This window comes from Crinia signifera, chromosome 3, assembly GCF_055691185.1.
Source record: "Crinia signifera chromosome 3, ASM5569118v1, whole genome shotgun sequence".
Taxonomy (NCBI): Eukaryota; Metazoa; Chordata; class Amphibia; order Anura; family Myobatrachidae; genus Crinia; species Crinia signifera.
In genome coordinates this window covers 96,688,113-96,714,756 of record NC_139219.1, presented here as the reverse complement: position 1 = coordinate 96,714,756, position 26,644 = coordinate 96,688,113, and the positions used below count along the sequence as shown (strand labels likewise).

The 26,644-nt window shown below is 42.8% G+C and overlaps 1 protein-coding gene across 2 annotated transcripts in view; it reads left to right on the top strand.

Moving 5' to 3' along the window:
* SMYD3 (SET and MYND domain containing 3) overlaps positions 1-26,644 on the top strand; it is a 605,383-nt gene that overhangs the window by 473,472 nt on the left and 105,267 nt on the right. Inside the window, exon 10 of one of the 2 annotated variants that reach the window (XM_083176239.1) lies at positions 6,123-6,288. In XM_083176239.1, the coding sequence (XP_083032365.1) occupies positions 6,123-6,288 (166 nt within the window). Of the gene's footprint in view, positions 1-6,119; positions 6,289-26,644 lie in introns of both variants that reach the window. The other variant, XM_083176238.1, reaches the window with a different exon arrangement.

Below are 26,644 nucleotides of genomic sequence, written 5' to 3'. Positions count from 1 at the left end.
CTGCATATCTTGTCTGTGTAATTATATTTACCTCTCCAGAGTCCTGTGTCAGCTACAGTGACGTGCGGTGAGGTTAGTGACAGGTGAGGCAGGAGCTTTTGCGAAATGGGAACAAGTTCCGCCAGTGCCGTAACTAGACATTTTGGTGCCCTGCACCAGAAAAGCAATTTGTGCCCCCCTATACTGAAAAACAAGAATTAATTTGGCTTCATGCAAAAGGGGCGTGGTCACATAATAGTACCAATACCACCGTAATGCCCCTCATACATTATGCTGTACACTTTAATGCCCATATTACATTATGCTGCACACTGTAATGCCCATATCACATTATAATCGCACTCCATAATGCCCATGTCACATTATATTGCACCCCGTAATGCCCATGTCACATACCGCACACCGTAATGCCCATGTCACATTATACTGCACACCGTAATGCCCATGTCACATTATACCACACACCGTAATGCCCATGTCACATTATATTGCACACCGTAATGCCCATGTCACATTACACTGCACACCGTAATGCCCATGTCACATTATATTGCACACCGTAATGCCCATGTCACATTATACCACACACCGTAATGCCCATGTCACATTATACCACACACCGTAATGCCCATGTCACATTATACCACACACCGTAATGCCCATGTCACATTATACCACACACCGTAATGCCCATGTCACATTATATTGCACACCGTAATGCCCATGTCACATTACACTGCACAACGTAATGCCCATGTCACATTATATTGCACACCGTAATGCCCATGTCACATTATACAGCACACCGTAATGCCCATGTCACATCATATTGCACACCGTAATGCCCATGTCACATTATACCGCACACCATAATGCCCATGTCACATTATGCAGAGGCGCTGTGACTGGTGGATATTTCAAATATGGAAGCGCCAGGTGATGAGCCAATCGGAGCTCAGAGTCTGGTGGACAATCACTAACTGTGGCTACTGGTCTGCGAGCTCTGATAGGCTGCCGGCCTGCACCACATTTAAAATATATGCCACTTTCAGCATAGGAGCAAAGATTGGGGGTGGTGAGCAACAGGCTGGCATAGCAAGACATCCCCAATTGAGATATTGTCAGTACTGTATATATACTGCAGGGTTGCCGCCTTTTCTGTCTCCTCTCTGGGAGAAGCCCGGAGAGGAGACTTCCAGCTGCAGTTCGGGGGCGGGGCTTGAGCTTTACATCATTAAGCCCCGCCCCCAGGATGTAAAAAACCCCAATTCACGGATCTCCGTGCAGGGGGCGGGGCTAAAATGACACGATTTTAGCTCCGCCCCCTCCTCTGAGACCCGCGGATTGACGGATTTCAATCCAAAGGTATGGGGAAGACGCCACAATCGGGGGGTGGTGTGGGGGTCCCCTGGAATCCGGGAGGGTTGCCCACCTTTCCGGGGGGCCGGGAGGAGGACACGATTTTCAGGATCCTCCCGGTAATTCCGGGAGGGTCGGCAACCCTGATATACTGTATACCCCAAAAAACACACATTGTATTACAATTTTGTGCACACACACACACCCCAATACATAAAAAAACCTAACACAACTGATGCCTATCACTTATCATTTTCCCTCCCCAAAATATCCTTACAATATATACATTACCCTTCCCATGCCCATATATCTTTACCGTTTTTAAGCGAGGTGTAGAAAGGCAGGAGGCGGAGCTGGCCGAGGTTAGGCAGTTAGCGTGGGACAGCTGTGCGGCTGCTGTATGAGAACTGTGTGTCGGGACAGCTTCCTCACCTCCCTGCCAACATCCCTGACTGGGGCTGCAGGCGCGTGGAGCTCCGTCACCCTGGCTGCCGGTACTTGTAGATATTGTGTGAGGAGACAAAGCTCAGTTAAAGCAAAGTAATAATATGCAGGGGCAAACTGGGATGGAGGGCGAGAGTGGACGCTGCCTGTCATAGATCTTGAGAAGAGCAGCGTGCCAGCGGCGGCCACCAGCACTGTATGCAGGGACAAACTAGGAAGGAGAGGAAGGGTGAGTGCTGCAGGGATCCCCGGCGGTGCTGTCGGTCATAGAGCTTGACCAGAGCAACGGCGGCCGCCAGAAGAGTATGCGGGGACACATGGGGAAGGGATCCCGGACAGCGCTTTCTGTAATATACTGTAGCAGGCGCCAGCACGGTACACCACTTGTCCGTGCATTGCAGAGTCAGTGACAGCGGATACAGGCTGTCAGTGTGTGACAGCCTGATCCGCTGTCCTATCACATCTGTCTCAGTGACAGGGGTAAGCTTTGATGTGGGCTGAAGGCACGTCCCTGTCACTGAAGCAAATGTGTAGTTGCCGCTTCCACATTGCTTTTCAATGAGCTTCTCAGCTCTTTTTGTCCCTGCAATTTAGGCCCGCCCCCCGCTGCTGACAATTTGTAATAGTCAGCGGGAGGCACGGCTCCCACTGCCTCGTAACCTCCCGCACATCGTCTCACCACATAGATTATAAAAAAATGTCAAGAAGATATTTATTTCACAGTATTTGTGATATAAATATCTTAGCATTTTTTTTTTTTATAATCTATGACAGGGGAGGCTCTGCCTCCCCTGCCTCCCCTGACTGCACGTCCCTGGTCAGCTAGCACTGTAGAGCAGCAGAAATCTCCAGAATAATTGTACAAATTTTTTTTTATATGGAGAGAAGTCCACGGCCACTGCACTCCACATGTTAATATCAGGAATACAGGCACTGAGCTCTGTTCTTGCTTTCCCACATTACCCCAGAAGCTGTCAAAATGAATTACAGTATGTTATTGGGATCTCTGCGTTGGTATAATGTGATCCAGATCTATATGATATAACATTATGCATATCCTTTAATGATTAATTTTTATTAGGAACTATGGCGGTGTAAAATAATGGGCATCTTTGTTGCTATATTGCAAGTGGCACTACTGTTGGTGTAATGTTAAGGGTGATACACACCCAGTATAATATGGTTGTGCCCACCTGGCAGTGTAATGTGATGGGCACCTTTACTGTTAATTTACGTAGGTCATCCCAGCAATTGGAATAAAATATATAAGGGATCCGTGTGTTACAGTAGTTCTACAATGTTTAGGTCGAAAGTCAACAGGTCAACATCAAAAGGTTGACATTGACAAAAGATCAACACAAGCAAAAAGTGGACATTGACAAAATGTTGCCATAAGCAAAAGGTCGAGATGAGTTTCTCACAATTTTTGGGGACTTTTTTCATACTTTAACATCCACATGGACTGTGATTGGGAAACAATCACAAGTGTGCCATGCACATCCATGCACCAGGCCCAATGCATGGCGAGTGAAGCACTACACTAATTGAGGGTCCACGTGCTAAGGTGGATTTTTTTTGCGTGTCAACCTTTTGGTTTGACCTATTGACTGTTGACATAGACGTCTATACTTTGATCCCCACCCAAAATATAATGTTTGTTTTTCCTACTGGGGGGGGGGGGGGGTGTCAATGTATTTATTTTTTCCTGTGGGGCCCCACTGTGCTGTCAGAAGCCAAAGTGTTTATTTTTGTCATATTGGGGACCATTGTGTTTTCTGTAATATAAGGCAGTTCTGTCTGCCCCCCACCTACCACAAAAAAAGTAAATCCTAAAAAAAAGTCTAAATCTTGTCTGCTATCACTGTTATTGGCATACAACATTTTAAAACACCATACAGGCCCTTATTCTGATCGGTGCGGATATTCCCGCTTGCGTACGGGCCGCCGATGTTTATCGTCTGCGCATGTGCAGAGGTCACTCTGCGCATGTGCAGGCGGTTTCGCCGCATGGATTCTTTATACGCCGCACAGGGGGCGTAGAGGGGCGTGAGGGGCTACTTAGCCTCATTACCCTATGCATACGCCCCGCGTTTCATGGGCGTTCCCATGCAAACGCGGGGCGTATGCATGGTAATGAGGCCGTGACGCGTGGGTACGGGGCGGGCATCTGACATCGCCGGATGTCAGCTGCCCGCCCCCATACAAGATTTCACACGGACAAGTGTCCGTGTGGTCTTGTGTTGCGGGACCTGGTGGAGCGTGCGGCCCTGCATTCGATGTTCAGCGACCATCGAATGCAGGGGCTGCTCCCACCATGGAGGAGGCGTATCCCCGTCCACATTCATGCGGACCGCCACATATCCGCATACGGACGGAGGTGGCGATCCGTATGGAAGGCGGGGTTTCGCCAAGACGGACATCACCGCATATTTCTGATCGGGCCGCACCGATCAGAATAAGGGCCACAGTGAGCAGCAATTCAAAATCATACAGTTATATAAAAAGTGTATCATTTTGTAATACAAAAAGTGCATACATACTAATACAAATCTAAATGGTTGACCAGAATACATATACAAAATGACGTGTATTCATATTGATACAGTTAGGATTATACTTTTGTTTAGAACAAGTAAAAATACAAAGACAGTATCGGGGAAGAAAGGGGGAAAAAAGGGATGAAATGATTGTAGAGAAGAATGATGAACAAGCTGTATCTGTGTGACCACGTTACCTTTAGTCCCTTCCGCACATTTCCTGCTCAGCACTGGATGAAGGTTTGTGGGTGCCCTGGGGCAACTCACTTCTGAGCTCTCCTACAGAAAAAAAAGTTGTCATTAAAATGTACAGACGATGTTATTAAAAAGTATATAAGGTTCTCATGGGGACCATTTGTTCTAGCAGACTTTACTAAATGGTCCAATCTATCCAGTCATCCCCTTTCTATACCATTTTTAACTATTTTAATTACTATAGCCAGGAAAGTTCTTCTGCAGAAATGGATATCTAATTAATCACCATTGCTGAGTATTGTCACCCAAGAACTCCTTTCCATTCTTTAATTTGATAGACGCCTAGCCACATTAGACATAGATAAAGGAGTCAAAATGTTCTATAAACGCTGGGGTATTTATTTAGAATATATTCAAAAATCACAATCAGAAGATATAATGCTAATCTTCGAAAATACTACCTGGTCCTTATTAAGATCCATTTCTTAATTACAACTGATTGTCATTTATATTGAAATTATAGCATCAATGTTACTGAGAAACTGCTGATCCCGCCCCCCCTTCTCTTTCAGTTCCTCTATAGAGCGTTGATAACATGAAAGGCTCCTCCTTCTTCTTCTACCCTCTTTATTTCTTTTGTTTCTCCTTTCCTTCCTTCTTTCTTTCTTTCTCTCTTGCTTCTGACCACTCTCTTTTTTTCATCTAACTTGGGAACCTGTCCCCAAGGATTTCATATATTCTCGATAAATAATTGCTCGTATTTTAATATTTAATATCTAATATTTTCTCTTCATAACTTCTAAAAAAGAAAATGGAGAAGTCATATTTCTTTATTTCATAGACCACTATCTTATGTTATACACTCGCAAACTCAATCTATGCCATTTTGTACTTTTACAATTTTATTTGAAAAGCTTTGTAACCACATGGTTTATTGTGTTTTAAGATACATACATTTATGTATTACTCATGCTTGACTTCTCAATAAAAAATAAAAAAAAGTATATAAAGTGTAAATACTCCCTGAACCACAAATGTGTTGCTCTCCATTCACTCTATGCCACACAGAAAACCCAGTTGACATATGTCCCAGTGCCCTTATTGCTGGCATAGCTATATGTGGGGGTCCCAGTGTCTGGGGGTACCGGGGTAACCACGCTCACTGATCTGTTGTTAATCCGGCTTTACTACTAATTACAAATTGTTCTCTCCTATCCATAACAAAACTGGAGACATGGGGGGGGGATTTTAATAGGGAGTAAAGTGTAGCGAGGAAAAAACTTCTGTACCTCATGCCCAATGTGGGATTACCGCAGACGTGTGCATGTTCCTGATACCTGTGATATCCAATTTAAAAAAAATGGCTGCAGGGTTTTCAGTGCTGAAAAATCCTGCGGTTTTTAAAAAATAAAAAAATACTAAACTGTACAGGGGTTTTCAAGCTGCTGCATCCGGGGTGAATGATACTAAACTGGGGGGGGGGGTATTCAAACACGCACTGGGGGGGCTCACACTTGCATACACTCACAGCTGTGTACAGTATGTACGGTAATGATCAATTTAATTCCTTAATTCAAATAAAAGAAGAAAAAGAAGCCTTGGAACTGTATAATAATCTAATCAATAGCAGTCCACTACCAGATAAGAATATATACCAGCTGAAGGCTCTTGATTTTGCCATGGATGCCTGCATCAATCTTGAAATGTGGCAGGAAGCTTTGCAGTTTGGGTTACGAACTTTGCACCCTTACAGGTAAGTGATTATATGATTAATGTTTGTACAATGAGAATCCACGTGTCTTAAAATAAAATCTTTTCTCAGAGATGAAAACCAGAAATTGTGTAAGACTGTTCTGTCTTATTCGATTGGAATCTCTGGTATACTCATGGTAGGACTGGCCCACAGGGGTTATGGGGAAACACCTTGTGTGCATCACCTCCTCTTGTAGGGATCAGGTTTCAGACTCTGCACTTGAATTATACATAGAGTATGTTACCTTAAACATGCTTCAATGAGCTGCATTCAGTGAAGGCCCCCCCCCACCCCCCCCCCCCCCACCCCCACCCCACCCCCACCCCACCACCTCATCATAAAAGTACCTATACAGAGAACCAAGGACACTCGGTTATCTCTCCCCTTTACATCCAACATTATAACAGCACAACCCACATTGCAGGCCAGTATATCGTGATCTCCTAGATCAGGAGAAATAATTATTTTATTCATCTGAAAAGTTCATGTTTATTGTTCAATTGTACTCTTTATTATTATTATTATTTGTGTTTTTAATGTGAAATGTTAAATGTATTTTATTGTGTAATACATTGTGCAGACAAATTTGATCAATTGGCAAAAACCTCCACCTTTCTCTTGTGGAGCAGAGTTTGCGCAAACGCCTCTTCTTTCCTTTTCAACCTGCAATTAGTTGATTTAAGCCGCAGTGGGCTACAGAGTGAGGCATATTTAGTTATTTTTAAGTTGATTCATATATCTGTTTAATTTTATTGTCGTCAAGCTACCTGTTAAGTCCCCAGCACCACAAGTTCAATTTTCCTTAATAAATCTGCAGCTATGTTCTGGCCTATGCCCTCTTATACTGTGGCTGTGACTAATGGCTTCAGGAGGACTTAGATTTAAAGTGCAATTTCTCCCTAGGATCTGTTAATGCATGTATTATAACAAACCGGTAGATAATGCAGTTGTTACACTATATTGATTACCTTGATTATCGCAGCCGATCACAATTTAAACATACTATCAGTCGCATCAGCGACTGTTTCTCTCAATGAGATTTTTATGCATTGTATGTCCTGTTATGACCTTAGGCCAGTTATCAATACACAAACCTTAGCAATGCATATGCGCTTGATTATGATCAAAGCTGACTCTGCGTCTGAAACGCTGATACACTTGCGATTAAGTAATGGAAGCACACACACACACTGTATTATTAGGATCACGGATCCAACCCTGTGTGAGTATAAGTTTTTATTGTCCAAAGTGGACACAAAAGGTTAACAGAATATAGGATAAATATATATATATATATATACACACATACAGAGTACCACAACACTCGCCATCCCTGCGAATGGGGTGCAAACAGCACTCGCCATTCCCAGGTTGGGGTGAAAGTGGCCTGTGACCACATGCTCTAATAAATACAAATACAGGGACTCAACACTCTCCATAATGAACTAACTCACCTTAGTATACAATTAATCAAATAAATAATGGGGCTTTAGTTCATGAATTGATCAATGCATTTAAGCTTGCAGCCCATCGCCAAGGGACCCCATTTCACTGCAAGTCCTACACTAGCATTTGTTTCTCAAGAGCCTGCCAACTGCCGACACATCATAGCTAAAGTGGACATGTGTTTTTTTCCTGGTTTAAAGCTCACCTGCCAAGTGCCTTATGGCTTTTAAAGATGAGGCAGTCACCTAACACAACACCTGACTTAGAATTAAAGGGGCAGCTGTAACAGGTTACAGATAAATTAGCTCATCTGGGGTGAAAGAGAAAGCTATGATCACAGTAACAAAGGTTAATAAAAATTAACCCACATATATACACACATACAGAGTACCACAACACTCGCCATCCCTGCGAATGGGGTGCAAACAGCACTCGCCATTCCCAGGTTGGGGTGAAAGTGGCCTGTGACCACATGCTCTAATAAATACAAATACAGGGACTCAACACTCTCCATAATGAACTAACTCACCTTAGTATACAATTAATCAAATAAATAATGGGGCTTTAGTTCATGAATTGATCAATGCATTTAAGCTTGCAGCCCATCGCCAAGGGACCCCATTTCACTGCAAGTCCTACACTAGCATTTGTTTCTCAAGAGCCTGCCAACTGCCGACACATCATAGCTAAAGTGGACATGTGTTTTTTTCCTGGTTTAAAGCTCACCTGCCAAGTGCCTTATGGCTTTTAAAGATGAGGCAGTCACCTAACACAACACCTGACTTAGAATTAAAGGGGCAGCTGTAACAGGTTACAGGTAAATTAGCTCATCTGGGGTGAAAGAGAAAGCTATGATCACAGTAACAAAGGTTAATAAAAATTAACCCACATATATACACACATACAGAGTACCACAACACTCGCCATCCCTGCGAATGGGGTGCAAACAGCACTCGCCATTCCCAGGTTGGGGTGAAAGTGGCCTGTGACCACATGCTCTAATAAATACAAATACAGGGACTCAACACTCTCCATAATGAACTAACTCACCTTAGTATACAATTAATCAAATAAATAATGGGGCTTTAGTTCATGAATTGATCAATGCATTTAAGCTTGCAGCCCATCGCCAAGGGACCCCATTTCACTGCAAGTCCTACACTAGCATTTGTTTCTCAAGAGCCTGCCAACTGCCGACACATCATAGCTAAAGTGGACATGTGTTTTTTTCCTGGTTTAAAGCTCACCTGCCAAGTGCCTTATGGCTTTTAAAGATGAGGCAGTCACCTAACACAACACCTGACTTAGAATTAAAGGGGCAGCTGTAACAGGTTACAGGTAAATTAGCTCATCTGGGGTGAAAGAGAAAGCTATGATCACAGTAACAAAGGTTAATAAAAATTAACCCACATATATACACACATACAGAGTACCACAACACTCGCCATCCCTGCGAATGGGGTGCAAACAGCACTCGCCATTCCCAGGTTGGGGTGAAAGTGGCCTGTGACCAGATGCTCTAATAAATACAAATACAGGGACTCAACACTCTCCATAATGAACTAACTCACCTTAGTATACAATTAATCAAATAAATAATGGGGCTTTAGTTCATGAATTGATCAATGCATTTAAGCTTGCAGCCCATCGCCAAGGGACCCCATTTCACTGCAAGTCCTACACTAGCATTTGTTTCTCAAGAGCCTGCCAACTGCCGACACATCATAGCTAAAGTGGACATGTGTTTTTTTCCTGGTTTAAAGCTCACCTGCCAAGTGCCTTATGGCTTTTAAAGATGAGGCAGTCACCTAACACAACACCTGACTTAGAATTAAAGGGGCAGCTGTAACAGGTTACAGGTAAATTAGCTCATCTGGGGTGAAAGAGAAAGCTATGATCACAGTAACAAAGGTTAATAAAAATTAACCCACATATATACACACATACAGAGTACCACAACACTCGCCATCCCTGCGAATGGGGTGCAAACAGCACTCGCCATTCCCAGGTTGGGGTGAAAGTGGCCTGTGACCACATGCTCTAATAAATACAAATACAGGGACTCAACACTCTCCATAATGAACTAACTCACCTTAGTATACAATTAATCAAATAAATAATGGGGCTTTAGTTCATGAATTGATCAATGCATTTAAGCTTGCAGCCCATCGCCAAGGGACCCCATTTCACTGCAAGTCCTACACTAGCATTTGTTTCTCAAGAGCCTGCCAACTGCCGACACATCATAGCTAAAGTGGACATGTGTTTTTTTCCTGGTTTAAAGCTCACCTGCCAAGTGCCTTATGGCTTTTAAAGATGAGGCAGTCACCTAACACAACACCTGACTTAGAATTAAAGGGGCAGCTGTAACAGGTTACAGGTAAATTAGCTCATCTGGGGTGAAAGAGAAAGCTATGATCACAGTAACAAAGGTTAATAAAAATTAACCCACATATATACACACATACAGAGTACCACAACACTCGCCATCCCTGCGAATGGGGTGCAAACAGCACTCGCCATTCCCAGGTTGGGGTGAAAGTGGCCTGTGACCAGATGCTCTAATAAATACAAATACAGGGACTCAACACTCTCCATAATGAACTAACTCACCTTAGTATACAATTAATCAAATAAATAATGGGGCTTTAGTTCATGAATTGATCAATGCATTTAAGCTTGCAGCCCATCGCCAAGGGACCCCATTTCACTGCAAGTCCTACACTAGCATTTGTTTCTCAAGAGCCTGCCAACTGCCGACACATCATAGCTAAAGTGGACATGTGTTTTTTTCCTGGTTTAAAGCTCACCTGCCAAGTGCCTTATGGCTTTTAAAGATGAGGCAGTCACCTAACACAACACCTGACTTAGAATTAAAGGGGCAGCTGTAACAGGTTACAGATAAATTAGCTCATCTGGGGTGAAAGAGAAAGCTATGATCACAGTAACAAAGGTTAATAAAAATTAACCCACATATATACACACATACAGAGTACCACAACACTCGCCATCCCTGCGAATGGGGTGCAAACAGCACTCGCCATTCCCAGGTTGGGGTGAAAGTGGCCTGTGACCACATGCTCTAATAAATACAAATACAGGGACTCAACACTCTCCATAATGAACTAACTCACCTTAGTATACAATTAATCAAATAAATAATGGGGCTTTAGTTCATGAATTGATCAATGCATTTAAGCTTGCAGCCCATCGCCAAGGGACCCCATTTCATTGCAAGTCCTACACTAGCATTTGTTTCTCAAGAGCCTGCCAACTGCCGACACATCATAGCTAAAGTGGACATGTGTTTTTTTCCTGGTTTAAAGCTCACCTGCCAAGTGCCTTATGGCTTTTAAAGATGAGGCAGTCACCTAACACAACACCTGACTTAGAATTAAAGGGGCAGCTGTAACAGGTTACAGATAAATTAGCTCATCTGGGGTGAAAGAGAAAGCTATGATCACAGTAACAAAGGTTAATAAAAATTAACCCACATATATACACACATACAGAGTACCACAACACTCGCCATCCCTGCGAATGGGGTGCAAACAGCACTCGCCATTCCCAGGTTGGGGTGAAAGTGGCCTGTGACCACATGCTCTAATAAATACAAATACAGGGACTCAACACTCTCCATAATGAACTAACTCACCTTAGTATACAATTAATCAAATAAATAATGGGGCTTTAGTTCATGAATTGATCAATGCATTTAAGCTTGCAGCCCATCGCCAAGGGACCCCATTTCACTGCAAGTCCTACACTAGCATTTGTTTCTCAAGAGCCTGCCAACTGCCGACACATCATAGCTAAAGTGGACATGTGTTTTTTTCCTGGTTTAAAGCTCACCTGCCAAGTGCCTTATGGCTTTTAAAGATGAGGCAGTCACCTAACACAACACCTGACTTAGAATTAAAGGGGCAGCTGTAACAGGTTACAGATAAATTAGCTCATCTGGGGTGAAAGAGAAAGCTATGATCACAGTAACAAAGGTTAATAAAAATTAACCCACATATATACACACATACAGAGTACCACAACACTCGCCATCCCTGCGAATGGGGTGCAAACAGCACTCGCCATTCCCAGGTTGGGGTGAAAGTGGCCTGTGACCACATGCTCTAATAAATACAAATACAGGGACTCAACACTCTCCATAATGAACTAACTCACCTTAGTATACAATTAATCAAATAAATAATGGGGCTTTAGTTCATGAATTGATCAATGCATTTAAGCTTGCAGCCCATCGCCAAGGGACCCCATTTCACTGCAAGTCCTACACTAGTCCTGTTACAGCTGCCCCTTTAATTCTAAGTCAGGTGTTGTGTTAGGTGACTGCCTCATCTTTAAAAGCCATAAGGCACTTGGCAGGTGAGCTTTAAACCAGGAAAAAAACACATGTCCACTTTAGCTATGATGTGTCGGCAGTTGGCAGGCTCTTGAGAAACAAATGCTAGTGTAGGACTTGCAGTGAAATGGGGTCCCTTGGCGATGGGCTGCAAGCTTAAATGCATTGATCAATTCATGAACTAAAGCCCCATTATTTATTTGATTAATTGTATACTAAGGTGAGTTAGTTCATTATGGAGAGTGTTGAGTCCCTGTATTTGTGTGTATATATATATATATATATATAATGAGGAATAAATACAGACTGGCACTGCGGGGTCTTTTTAACAAGCGTGTTGTCACAGCAAATGAATGATATCGCATCGCATCGCATGCGATCATCGGATGCGATGACCCGATTTTTCCATAGGAATCAATGTTAAAATTGACTGAGTCCATTTTAACATGGAATTCAATGGGAAAAAGGGGTCCTTTTCATACCCCTACTATCCAAGTGGGCATGGAGTTGGATATAAACCTGTGGCGAGCGTAGCGAGCCACCGAGCCCGAAGCGTGGCGAGCGAAGCGAGCCCCGCGAGGGGACGGTATTCTGTGTCCCCTCGCGGGGCTCGCTACGCTCGCCACGCTTCGGGCTCGGTGGCTCGCTACGCTCGCCACAGGTTTATATCCAACTCCATGCCCACTTGGATAGTAGGGGTATGAAAAGGACCCCTTTTTCCCATTGAATTCCATGTTAAAATGGACTCAGTCCATTTTAACATTGATTCCTATGGAAAAATCGGGTCATCGCATCGCATCGCATCGCATCCGATGGTCGCATGTGATGCGATGCGATGTGCCCGATCCGACCCGATTTAGAAATCGGCAGCCCGGATAACTCACAAGTACCCATTATTTTAAATGTTTTTATTATTATCATTTTTTTATTATTTATTTATGTATATTAATGTTAATTTAGTAGTGACTAAATCAAAGGATTCGCATGCGATACTTTGGCAACATACAGTACATCGTATGTGGTCCTTTAGCATACAATTAATTGTTTGTGACCCATAGCAAGTGCTACCGGATCCGTCAAATCTTATGAGCAGCACTTGTGATCTCCAAATCCGATCCGATGTGCACAGGACCGTGCATCGGATCAGAATCGGAGGTTAGGCACATTCGGTTTCTCAGCTCGATCAGAGTCAGGCGACAAGAGCCCAAATAGTGTGAGTCAGTGGTTCCCAAACTTTGGGCTGTGGCACCCTGGGGTGCCATGGAGCACTTGCAGGGATGCGCTGAGTTGGTGGCCCAGGACCATTTAAAACTATCTATGGTCAATGGAAAAGATAAAACCAGTGCTTGTGGCTTCCAATCATATGTGGGTAAACAGAAGCAAATCCTGTCCCTCATCACATAATTAACTCTAAGGGCAGTATTCAATGCTCCCGATTCACGTTTTTTTCATTAGGGGAATTGGGCTGTTTCCACTCCTTGCTGTGAATCTTTTTCACTGAAAATCTGATTAACCCTATTCAATGTTCACTATTCGCCGAAAGTGAACAGTGAATGTCAGCCAGTTCTCCATTTCATGCTTGCTGCAATTCGCTGGTGTATGTCAGTGGGGTTTTCACTGGGATTCGCCGAGAGTGTATTCAATGCTAAGATGGAGATCTGCTTTCAGCATGATTTTCGCCATGATTCACCATTTTGCATTGGACATGTTTTTAAGGTGAACAGGAAAGTGATCTTTTAAAATAAAGGGGGGGGTTTTTTGGGTGTCAAAAAAATCTGAAATGTTATTCTGTGAAGGGGCATGCTATTTTTATTCATGTGCTTGCAACACATGAATATATATTTCATTTTTAGTATATAAATATATTTTCTTTGAAAGTCTCCCCGGAGTGCCGCCCATTCTTCCACCAGTATCCATTCTATCCAGGGAGGGCACCGGGGCACATTGCCCACTCAGGAGAGTGCCGGACCGACAGTTTTTAATTTAATTTTTAATATATATAATTTTTAATATATATATATATATATATATATATAGAGGGAGAGAGAGAGAGATGCGTGGCGGACTGGCACTCCATTCAAAGTTGCAGCCACCCAGGTGCCCTCTGAATCAATGTATAAAATCGAAATGAAGCAAGCAGTGGCACTCTTGGGATTTTTCAAAAAGTGTAATAGGTACAACAGCCAAAAACCAACGTTTCGGGGCTGGCACGCCCCTTTGTCAAGGTGTAGGTGAGTAACTCACCTACACCTTGACAAAGGGGCGTGCCAGCCCCGAAACGTTAGCTTTTGGCTGTTGTACCTATTACACTTTTTGAAAAATCCCAAGAGTGCCACTGCTTGCTTCATTTCGAATATATATATATATATATACACAGTATATATGTATATATATTTTTTTTTACACATTTACCAGCAGTGGTCGGGTAGCCGCTCATTACATATTCATATATTCACTTCACACTGGCTCCCTCCACAGTGCCCCTGCCAGCTCTCCCAGGGGGAGGGGGCAGCTTGTTCTGCCTGTGTCCCCGGGAGCCCTCCTCCCCCCCCCCCCCCACACTTCCATCTCCCTGCCTGCTGCCGTTCCCCGTTAGCCGCAGGGGTTAAAAATCGGCATCAGGGGCAGCGAGCCCCCCGGCGTTGAATAGGGAGACAAGGAGGGCTGGCAGCGAATGCTCCAACCCTCCGGAACACAGCGAATGTGCAGCGAATCCTAAACAGGATTCCCTGCACATGCCGAAAAAGGGCATTGAATACTGCCCTAAGGAGGACATATAAACACAATTTACTTAATTTAATACTTTTTCAAAAGTACTTAAAAATAAAATTTTGGCCTAGGGGTGCCTCAAAACAATTTCTGATAATATAGGGTGCCATGATTCCAAAAAGATTGGAAACCACTGGTATAAGTGTATGGCCAGTTTAAGTGGCATTATCCTTATTGGTTGTTGTGTAAGTGGCAAATGTAGAAATCATAAATTACATTTCAGTCAGTTAAATGAACACAAGATGTATTAGTAACTTGTGTTTTATATGAATTATTATTATATGCCAGTAGTAGTAGTTAGAAGATGCTCAGGTGAAAGGATTACTTTAAAGAAAAGAGCATAATTAAGCATTGGATTATAACTTGTCATTTATAGCTCCCAGATGTTATGTTTTCAAAAGGAGCAATTTAGTGCAATTATACTATTAAGGCCTTTAGCTAAATATTTTGATTTGTCAGGAATCTTTAACAAAAAAGCAAATATGTGAATGAATTGTTATGACACACAGTACAGTATAACACATCTCCGATAAGCGACTAGCCTTAGTCAGCACATTTGAGGTCGAAAAAAGGGGGTCAGTTATAACCTTATTTATGTACTTTATGTAGGTTGAAGAACTTGTATTAATTATGGCACTGTGTAACTTTTATGTCTCTGAATGGTAGAGCATTTTATAGTTAAGGCTGTGTTATCACAGTTTAATTGTTACTGTTACCAAAATCCATTTTTATGCTTTTTCACTGATGTTATAGCCATTGATGGTCCAGGGAGTCTAAAGGCCCATACACACTGGGCAATGAGCTGAAAGCCGCTCAAACTTGGTGTTTTGTGCGGTTTCATACTTGCCGTATAATAATGGGGTAAAAAAAAAAAAAAAGATAAATTTAAATAAATTAAAAAGTGAGAAAAATTCCCTTTGGGAGTAATGTTTACAGCTCCTTTTGGAGCGCAGTGTATTTTCTCTGGTTTGTTTGTGGGGTTTGGCTATATGCTGATAGCACACTGGGGTACCGGCAACTCTTATAGCCCTGTGTGCATTAGTACACTGTTTAAATGGTTTGAGGTGACTCAGTTGTCTATAATAGAACAAGGTGATAATACTTTGTATCTTAGAAGCAGGACAGTGTTAGCAAAACCAGACTATTTATAAAGGTTCTGGGATTAAAATTAGTAGCCCAATATCTGTCTAGCCCAATATTAGTTCCAGTATTTTCTCAACTTTGCTGTAGGGGCCTGAGCCCAGTAGCACTTACATCCCCTGCACCCTCTGTAGTTGCACCACTGGTTAAGGCAATGTATGTACATTGTTTGAGTCCAGCTAAGAAGCATTGGCAGTTCCAAATCACAATTACTTTATTATCAGTACATTATACAAGAGACGCATGCACAGCATTTTACACAGTGAGCTCAATTCGGGTTCAATCATGTTCGGGTACTCTGCTGAACTCTCACTATACTGTCACAAGCTGCTGTACTATGGGCAACTCAGTATGTGACTTCCACAATATGATATGCTAATGAGCAGCATTGGACGCTAAACTGTCTGATTGGCAAGTGGTAAAGAGAGCTCTGTACTGTGTGTGTGTGTGTGTGTGTGTGTCATCCCTTGGTGTCACCTTGTGTAATCTTCCTTTCCTGCCAACGTCATTATCTCCTCCAATTGGCTTGCCATTTCAGTGGTCATGTTGTACTTTTCTTTTCTTTTCTATGCACTTTTTGTCCTATTCTGTTTTCACTTTTCTGTTGTATGCACAACGTGCAACATTGTGGACCCCTTGTTTGTTAATATAGGTTGAGTATCCCTTATCCAGATATCCATTAGCCAAATTATTCCGCAAACTTTACCTTTTTTGTTGTTGTTGCTAAAAGCACTACTGGTGATATGTTACTGGCACTACTGGCTACATATGTAACTGGCACTACTGGGGACATGATATGTAACTGGCACTACTGGCTACATCTGTAGCTGGCACTACTGGGGAGTGGAGACATAATATGTAACTGGTAATAATATGTGCAAGAAAATGATTGCTTGGCATTCAAATGCCTGAGCGAGTACACAATTTTTTTCATGTTTGTAAACCTTGTTTCATGCACACATAAAATATATTTGTGCGTATTTCATGTGTTTGATGTGTTTGTACAATATAAATGCAAGATACCTCAAGACAAATCACTGAAACATATAAATATTCCAAAATACTCCGTTATCCAAAATGTTTCTGGTCCAGAGCATTTTGGATAAGGGATTACTCAACCTGTAAATAATAATCCAGTCTCACTATTGTAGTGCAGAACATATACAGTTAACTTCTGTTCAGTAATTGTAAATAACACTATAACAGCCCCATAACAACATTAATAGATGCTATTAAACTGTTGGGCTGTAGCCTCACATTTCTAAAATGCTAATAATGGTCGGTATGGTGGTCTGACTGGCAGTTGCTTCACTAAAAACAGATGTCAGTAAAGAGTTGGAACAACATAATGTGTTTATGTTCATGTATGTATGTGTGCGTGTGTGTGTGCGTACATATAAATTTCAGTATCTTTGTAAATGTATTTTATATTTTTGAGGACTAATACGTAAACTCTAGGACAGGGGTTCCCAATCTTTTTCTAATCACGGCACCCTATAGTATCAGAATTTTGTTCACGGCACCCTAGGCCCCAAAAAATATATATCAAATGAAGTAGATTGTGTTTATATGTGCTTCTTAGGTTCAGTTATGTGGTAAAGGGCAGGATTTGGTTCTGATTGTACATATTTTATGATTGGCTGCCACCAGCACTGGTTTTGTCCAGAAATAATTGATCATAAACAATTTGAATTGGTCCTGGACGACCAACCCGAGGCACCCCTGCAAGTGTCCCGAGGTACCCCAGGGAGCCGCGGCACACAGTTTGGGAACCACTGCTCTAGGGTATGCCATAAAGGATTTGTATAAGATATGACATTAACTGGCATTTAGAAACTATGCGGGTTATTCTGGTCAGTTCGTTCGCATGCACATTTGCATGCAAGCTTGATGTTTGTGAAGTGCGTATACGCATTTCTGCGCATGTTCACCAGGCGCATGCACCCAAGACTGCGGGCGGGGGGGCGCAGGGCTGCGGGCCGAGGGATTCGCCCATGAGATCGCCCAGTGTTTCATGGGCATTCCCATGAAAATTTTGGTCATTCCCATGGAAATTGCCTGGTGACGTGGGTGCGGGGGGCGGTCAGCTGACATCACCAGGCAGGCGGAGCAGCGTCTGGGGGATTCGCAAGGCAGCGAATTCGTAACCTTGCGAGTCAACCAGAATAAGGTCCTATACTGCAAAGGGCTGCAGAATTCTGGCAAAAAATGTTGCCTGATATATTAACTGTGTCCAAATGATTATCTCTACTGCGCCACCTCCTTGTACACCATTGCATGTATAGTGCTTGTGTTAGACTAATCTCAGCAAATCGGCCCAGCAAATTATTGTGCTAACGCATAAGAAATTCTGCTGGAATAGTCTGTTGGGCACAGGGTGCTTAAGAAAAAGGTAACTGAAATCTTGTCCATCACACAACCAACATTGTCTTTGCTTGTGGAGCTGTGGGGTCTGCCACATCCTTTATTAAGATTAGCCACAGACTCTTTTTTCCAAAAAGTTTTCCCCCAGTATACAGTAGTTTTGTTTGGTGGTGCATGTCTCTGGAAATGTTCCTGGCATCTAGCTGTTACAGATGCCAGGGAAGGCCCACCCATCTGTCCTGTCCCAAAACTGCCGAAATGATGATCCGCACATCATGCATGTTCCTAGTTGGCATACTGTGACACATTGGCTGTGCCTCAACATCTAATGTAACACATAAGATGCACATAGAAATATACTATATAAATGTTTACTCTATACAAATATATTTTCTGTTTTGATCTTGCATGTAAATGTGGCCTGGTACAAGTGGTGGAACTTGTGGGTGGTGAGCAAAGGTGCAAAAAATATAATTTGGGCCCCCTTCTCCACCCCAACCCACATTCACAATATTCAACATGGCAGTGTGTGACAGAAAGGCATAGTGTGACAGGGAAAACAGTAGGTGTCAGGAAGAGGGTGAAAGGGGCAGCAGTGGACCCGTTAGTCCTCAAGAGCCCCAAATCACTACACCTGCTGCACCAATGGTAGTTCCGCCTCTCCCTTGCACATATGACAGGGCTGTTTTAAGTCTCAAGCCAGCCCTGAACGTCAGTTGAACACAGATCTATGAAGGACATTGTTTAAAACATTTTCAAAGAAATTCTTTGCAAAAATAGCACAGCATGAAATCAAATGGCAAACATGCCCTACATTTTATCAAAACACACAGGAAATTCTTATAATTGTCCCCCGAGTAGGATCCCGCATGTTCTATGCAAGATTGGATGTATGGCATAAAAAAAAATATCTGGGTCACAATTATAATACTTACCTTTAGTCAATAAAGCTAGATAATATTTTTAGCCTAATAAGAATAACCTATTTTTACAATGTTTAAATATAATATAATGGCCAAGGACTGGAATAGACTTCAGGATACAATAGAAAGGTAAGACAAGAGCACTTCTCCCTTTTACTGGCACTGCTAGTTATGTGTGTAATGTGCTCAATTTAGCATCAGATAATGGTGCACCTATTTAAAGAAAGCCATTTACTTAATGAACTTATGAAAGTGGTTGAATAATAATATTTGTTTCGTTACGACCATTACACTGCTACTGACTTTTTTAATATTTGAGTACATGAAAATGGGGCTACATACTGTAGTAATAGCAAAGTTATCCATTATACTGCATTTACCTTTTTGGATTTTTATATACTGTAGGTCAGACTTATCTTTGCTTAAATTAGCACAATAGTTTCCAATAATGTGCAACAGTCCTTTTTATTATTTATGCAGCACCAACATGTTACGTAGGCAGCACTAAAAAGAGAGTGGCTTGAAGACAAGTTGGCCACAATTTTGCCCACATTGTGCATGTGGCACAGTTTGAGTTTTATGTTTTCTTGTCATCACAAACACTCCGCTCTGTATGTGGCATCTTATAGCCATCACCATTAGTGTGCAACGGCCAGGGGCGGATTTAGGGGTGACGGCGCCCGTAGGCACAAAATCAATGTCCGCCCCCGTGCCTAATTGTAATATTTTTATTGATTAGTCATAAGCCCTCATTTTATGATTTGCTAAGTAGGACAACTTACAGGGGCAGTATATGCATGTCCTATCTATTTACACTCTATTCAAGATGGAACCTGGTGCAGTAAAGTGGAAACATTTTGCAGTTACTGGTACATTTCAGGCTGACAGTACTATCACATGCACCCAAGTGCCGCCCCCAAACATGTGCCGCCCCTAGGCACGTGCCTCACGTGCCTAATGGGAAATTCGGCACTGGCAACGGCACTAGCACTGTACTCGATGCGTGCAATTCCACCACCATAACTTTAATTATCTCAAACTAAGGTGATTCATGAAAAATCGCATCGATCGCATCGCATGCCAACCAAATCGCATACGATGCGACCGACGCGATCGACCTGATTTTTACATTGGAATCAATGTTAAATGGTCCCTGAGACCCGATTTTACATTGATTTCAATGTAAAAAGCCCCAAACCCCCCCATTTTAATAGCAAACCCCCCCCTGATGGTTGAAATGGCCCCCCATTGTTAACACCACCCCACTATTGACGCCAACCCGAAGCGTGGTGAGCTCAGCGAGCCCGGGAGGGGCGGCGGTACGTATCCCCCGACCTTTTCATACCCCCACTATCCACGTCGGCGTGGAGTTGATTATATATAGTGTGGCGAGCGCAGCGAGCCACCAAGCCCGAAGCGTGGCGAGCGCAACGTGCCCCGCGAGGGGACGCGTATACTTGTGAAGTTATGCGCGTCCCCTCGCGGGGCTCGCTGTGCTCACCACGCTTCGGGCTCGGTGGCTCGCTACGCTCGCCACACTATATAAAATCAACTCCACGCTGACGTGGATAGTGGGGGTATGAAAAGGTCGGAGGACGCGTACCGCAGCCCCTCGCGGGCTCGCTGCGCTTGCCACGCTTCGGGTTGGCGTCAATAGTGGGGTGGTGTTAACAATGGGCGGCCATTAACCATACTTTCTAACCCTATACAATGAGAAATTGGCCATATTGGCCCATTTCCCATTGTTCCCTATGTAAAACCCGATTTTAACTTTAAAAATAATTTAACATTATTCTCTATGTGAAAATCGGGTTGATCGCGTCGGTTGCATCGCAGCCCATTATAATGGGCCGCGATGGACCCGATCAACGCGATTTTCTAATTTAATATTATTCACTATTGGAAAATCGCGTTGATCGCGTCGGTCGCATCGCGGCCCTTTATAATGGACCGCAATGGACCTGATCAACGCGATTTTGTCTTTCACCGGCAAATAGACTGGTGATTGACATAAAATCGGGTCCATTGCGTCGATCGCATGCCTTAAGTACCTTAAACTTAAGGCATGCGATCAACCCGACGGGCACCGTGCTAGGCAACAAGTACCAAAAAATGCCAGCCATGTCACAGGCTGCATTTGAAAAATTACAGTTATGAGCTGATCACCTATTTTGTTTCAATGCTTAGTACATCTGGCCAAATTACATCAAGAGAATAGAGCATTTGACATATCGGTTCTTGTGTAGTTTCACGGCGCCAGCATGGCGCCGTGCTACTTCCGGGTTGGTTACGCTCGCCAAACTATCTAAAATAAAGTAACTTAACTCCATGCCAATGTGGATAGTTCATACCCCCACTATCCACGTTGGCATGGAGTTGATTTTAGATAGCGTGGCGAGCGCAGCGAGCAACCGAGCCCGCAGCGTGGGTGAGCGAAGTGAAACTACACAAGTACCGACATATCCTGTAATGACATCTCAACACATTAATTTATCAGAACTTCATAAGGAGAATGGTAATCATGAAGTCCCAAAATAACGCATATATATGTAGACATGCTACCTTTATAAATACCTCTTAACCCCTTCATGACAGAGCCAGTTTGTGCCTTCATGACAGAGCCCTTTTTTTCAAATCTGACATGTCTCACTTAAGTGGGGATAACTTTTTTTTGCTTTTACTTATCCCAGTGATTTTGAGATTGTTTTTTCGTGACACATTGTACTTCAAGTTAGTGGTAAATTTGGGTCGATACAGTCTGTGTTTTTTTGTGAAAAATACCAAAATATCGTGAAAAAATGGAAAATTTAGCAATATGCAAAATGTCACATTTTCTGCTTGTGAGACAAATAATCATACCACTCAAAATAGTTAATAACTAACAAAGACCATATGTCTACTTTATGTAGCAATCATTATTTCAACTTCCTTTTCATTTTTTTGGACACTAGGAGGCTTCAAATATGACTAGCAAATTCTCAAATTTTCAAGAAAATTTCAAACACTGATTTTTTTAGGGACCAGTTCAGTTCTGATGTGACTTTGAGGGACTTGTATGTGAGACACCCCCATAAATGATGCCATTTCAAAAACTGCACCCCTCACAGTATTCAAAACAGCAGTTTGGAAGTTTGTTAACCCTTTAGGTGTTTCACAGGAATTAAAACAAAGTGTAGGTGAAATTTCAAAATTTCTTTTTTTTTGCAGAGTTTCAATTTTAATACATTTTTCTAACGAATACAGTAGATTTTACTAGAGAAATGTGACTAAAAATTGATTCCCCCAATTCTTTTGTTTTCAAAAATATCCTATATGTGGCCCTAGTGTGCACGTTGACCAAACCACAGGCTTCATAATAGAAGGAGCACCTACTTGATTTTGGAGCCTCCTTTTTATGAGATTTTTTTTTAGGCACCATGTAGGTTTCTAGGCACCATAAGTGCTAAAAGTTAGGAACCTCCCCCACAAGTCACCCCATTTTGCAATCTACACCCCTCAGGGAATTCATCTAGGGGTATAGTGTACATTTCAAACCCCCAGGGGTTTCACCAATTTTGGTACAACTGGGATGTGAAAATGGAAAATTACATTTTTTACACAAACATGCAGTTCTGGCTCAAAATTTTTCATTTTCACAAGGAATGAAGGAGACAAAGCACCCCAAAATCTGTGCCCCAATTTCTCCCGAGTACGGCAATGCCTCACATGTGACCAAAAAATACCAGTTGGGCGCATGGCAGGACTCAGAAGGGAAGGAGTGATTTTTGGATTTGGCAGCACAGATTTTGGTGGAATGAATGGTGGGTGCCATGTTGCATTATCAAGACTCCCAAAGCACCAATACAGTGGAACCCCCCCACAAGTCACCCCATTTTGCAAACTACACCCCTCAGGGAATTCATCTAGGGGTATAGTGTACATTTCAAACCCCCAGGGGTTTCACCAATTTTGATACAACTGGGCAGTGAAAATGAAAAATTACATTTTTTTACACAAAAATGCAGTTCTGGCTCAAAATTTTTCATTTTCACAAGGAATGAAGGAGACAAAGCACCCCAAAATCTGTGCCCCAATTTCTCCCGAGTACGGCAATGCCTCACATGTGACCAAAAAATACCAGTTGGGCGCATGGCAGGACTCAGAAGGGAAGGAGTGATTTTTGGATTTGGCAGCACAGATTTTGGTGGAATGAATAGTGGGTGCCATGTTGCATTAGCAAGACTCCCAAAGCACCAATACAGTGGAACCCCCCCACAAGTCACCCCATTTTGCAAAGTACACCCCTCAGGGAATTCATCTAGGGGTATAGTGTACATTTCAAACCCCCAGGGGTTTCACCAATTTTGATACAACTGGGCAGTGAAAATGAAAAATTACATTTTTTTACACAAAAATGCAGTTCTGGCTCAAAATTTTTCATTTTCACAAGGAATGAAGGAGACAAAGCACCCCAAAATCTGTGCCCCAATTTCTCCCGAGTACGGCAATGCCTCACATGTGACCAAAAAATACCAGTTGGGCGCATGGCAGGACTCAGAAGGGAAGGAGTGATTTTTGGATTTGGCAGCACAGATTTTGGTGGAATGAATGGTGGGTGCCATGTTGCATTATCAAGACTCCCAAAGCACCAATACAGTGGAACCCCCCCACAAGTCACCCCATTTTGCAAACTACACCCCTCAGGGAATTCATCTAGGGGTATAGTGTACATTTCAAACCCCCAGGGGTTTCACCAATTTTGGTACAACTGGGCAGTGAAAATGAAAAATTACATTTTTTTACACAAAAATGCAGTTCTGGCTCAAAATTTTTCATTTTCACAAGGAATGAAGGAGACAAAGCACCCCAAAATCTGTGCCCCAATTTCTCCCGAGTACGGCAATGCCTCACATGTGACCAAAAAATACCAGTTGGGCGCATGGCAGGACTCAGAAGGGAAGGAGTGATTTTTGGATTTTGCAGCACAGATTTTGGTGGAATAAATGGTGGGTGCTATGTTGCACCAATACAGTGGAACCCCCCCACAAGTCACCCCATTTTGCAAAGTACACCCCTCAGGGAATTCATCTAGGGGTATAGTGTACATTTCAAACCCCCAGGGGTTTCACCAATTTTGATACAACTGGGCAGTGAAAATGAAAAATTACATTTTTTTACACAAAAATGCAGTTCTGGCTCAAAATTTTTCATTTTCACAAGGAATGAAGGAGACAAAGCACCCCAAAATCTGTGCCCCAATTTCTCCCGAGTACGGCAATGCCTCACATGTGACCAAAAAATACCAGTTGGGCGCATGGCAGGACTCAGAAGGGAAGGAGTGATTTTTGGATTTGGCAGCACAGATTTTGGTGGAATGAATAGTGGGTGCCATGTTGCATTAGCAAGACTCCCAAAGCACCAATACAGTGGAACCCCCCCACAAGTCACCCCATTTTGCAAAGTACACCCCTCAGGGAATTCATCTAGGGGTATAGTGTACATTTCAAACCCCCAGGGGTTTCACCAATTTTGATACAACTGGGCAGTGAAAATGAAAAATTACATTTTTTTACACAAAAATGCAGTTCTGGCTCAAAATTTTTCATTTTCACAAGGAATGAAGGAGACAAAGCACCCCAAAATCTGTGCCCCAATTTCTCCCGAGTACGGCAATGCCTCACATGTGACCAAAAAATACCAGTTGGGCGCATGGCAGGACTCAGAAGGGAAGGAGTGATTTTTGGATTTGGCAGCACAGATTTTGGTGGAATGTATGGTGGGTGCCATGTTGCATTATCAAGACTCCCAAAGCACCAATACAGTGGAACCCCCCCACAAGTCACCCCATTTTGCAAACTACACCCCTCAGGGAATTCATCTAGGGGTATAGTGTACATTTCAAACCCCCAGGGGTTTCACCAATTTTGGTACAACTGGGCAGTGAAAATGAAAAATTACATTTTTTTACACAAAAATGCAGTTCTGGCTCAAAATTTTTCATTTTCACAAGGAATGAAGGAGACAAAGCACCCCAAAATCTGTGCCCCAATTTCTCCCGAGTACGGCAATGCCTCACATGTGACCAAAAAATACCAGTTGGGCGCATGGCAGGACTCAGAAGGGAAGGAGTGATTTTTGGATTTTGCAGCACAGATTTTGGTGGAATACATGGTGGGTGCTATGTTGCACCAATACAGTGGAACCCCCCCACAAGTCACCCCATTTTGCAAAGTACACCCCTCAGGGAATTCATCTAGGGGTATAGTGTACATTTCAAACCCCCAGGGGTTTCACCAATTTTGATACAACTGGGCAGTGAAAATGAAAAATTAAATTTTTTTACACAAAAATGCAGTTCTGGCTCAAAATTTTTCATTTTCACAAGGAATGAAGGAGACAAAGCACCACAAAATCTGTGCCCCCATTTCTCCCGAGTACGGCAATGCCTCACATGTGACCAAAAAATACCAGTGGGGCGCATAGCAGGACTCAGAAGGGAAGGAGTGATTTTTGGATTTGGCAGCACAGATTTTGGTGGAATGAATGGTGGGTGCTATGTTGCATTGCCAATACAGTGGAACCCCCCCACAAGTGACCCCATTTTGCAAACTACACCCCTCAGGGAATTCATCTAGGGGTATAGTGTACATTTCAAACCCCCAGGGGTTTCACCAATTTTGGTACAACTGGGCTGTGAAAATGAAAAATTACATTTTTTTACACAAAAATGTACTTCTGGCTCAAAATTTTTCATTTTCACAAGGAATGAAGGAGACAAAGCACCCCAAAATCTGTGCCCCCATTTCTCCCGAGTACGGCAATGCCTCACATGTGACCAAAAAATACCAGTGGGGCGCATAGCAGGACTCAGAAGGGAAGGAGTGATTTTTGGATTTGGCAGCACAGATTTTGGTGGAATGAATGGTGGGTGCTATGTTGCATTGCCAATACAGTGGAACCCCCCCACAAGTGACCCCATTTTGCAAAGTACACCCCTCAGGGAATTCATCTAGGGGTATAGTGTACATTTCAAACCCCCAGGGGTTTCACCAATTTTGGTACAACTGGGCTGTGAAAATGAAAAATTACATTTTTTTACACAAAAATGTACTTCTGGCTCAAAATTTTTCATTTTCACAAGGAATGAAGGAGACAAAGCACCCCAAAATATGTGCCCCCATTTCTCCAGAGTACGGCAATGCCTCACATGAGAACAAAAAATACCAGTTGGGTGCATGGCAGGACTCAGAAGGGAAGGAGTAATTTTTGGATTTTGCAGCTCAGATTCTGGTGGAATGAATGGTGGGTGCTATGTGGCATTAGCAAGACCCCCGATGGACGGTGAAATGATGAACCTAATAATCCATCGATGTGTGGTATA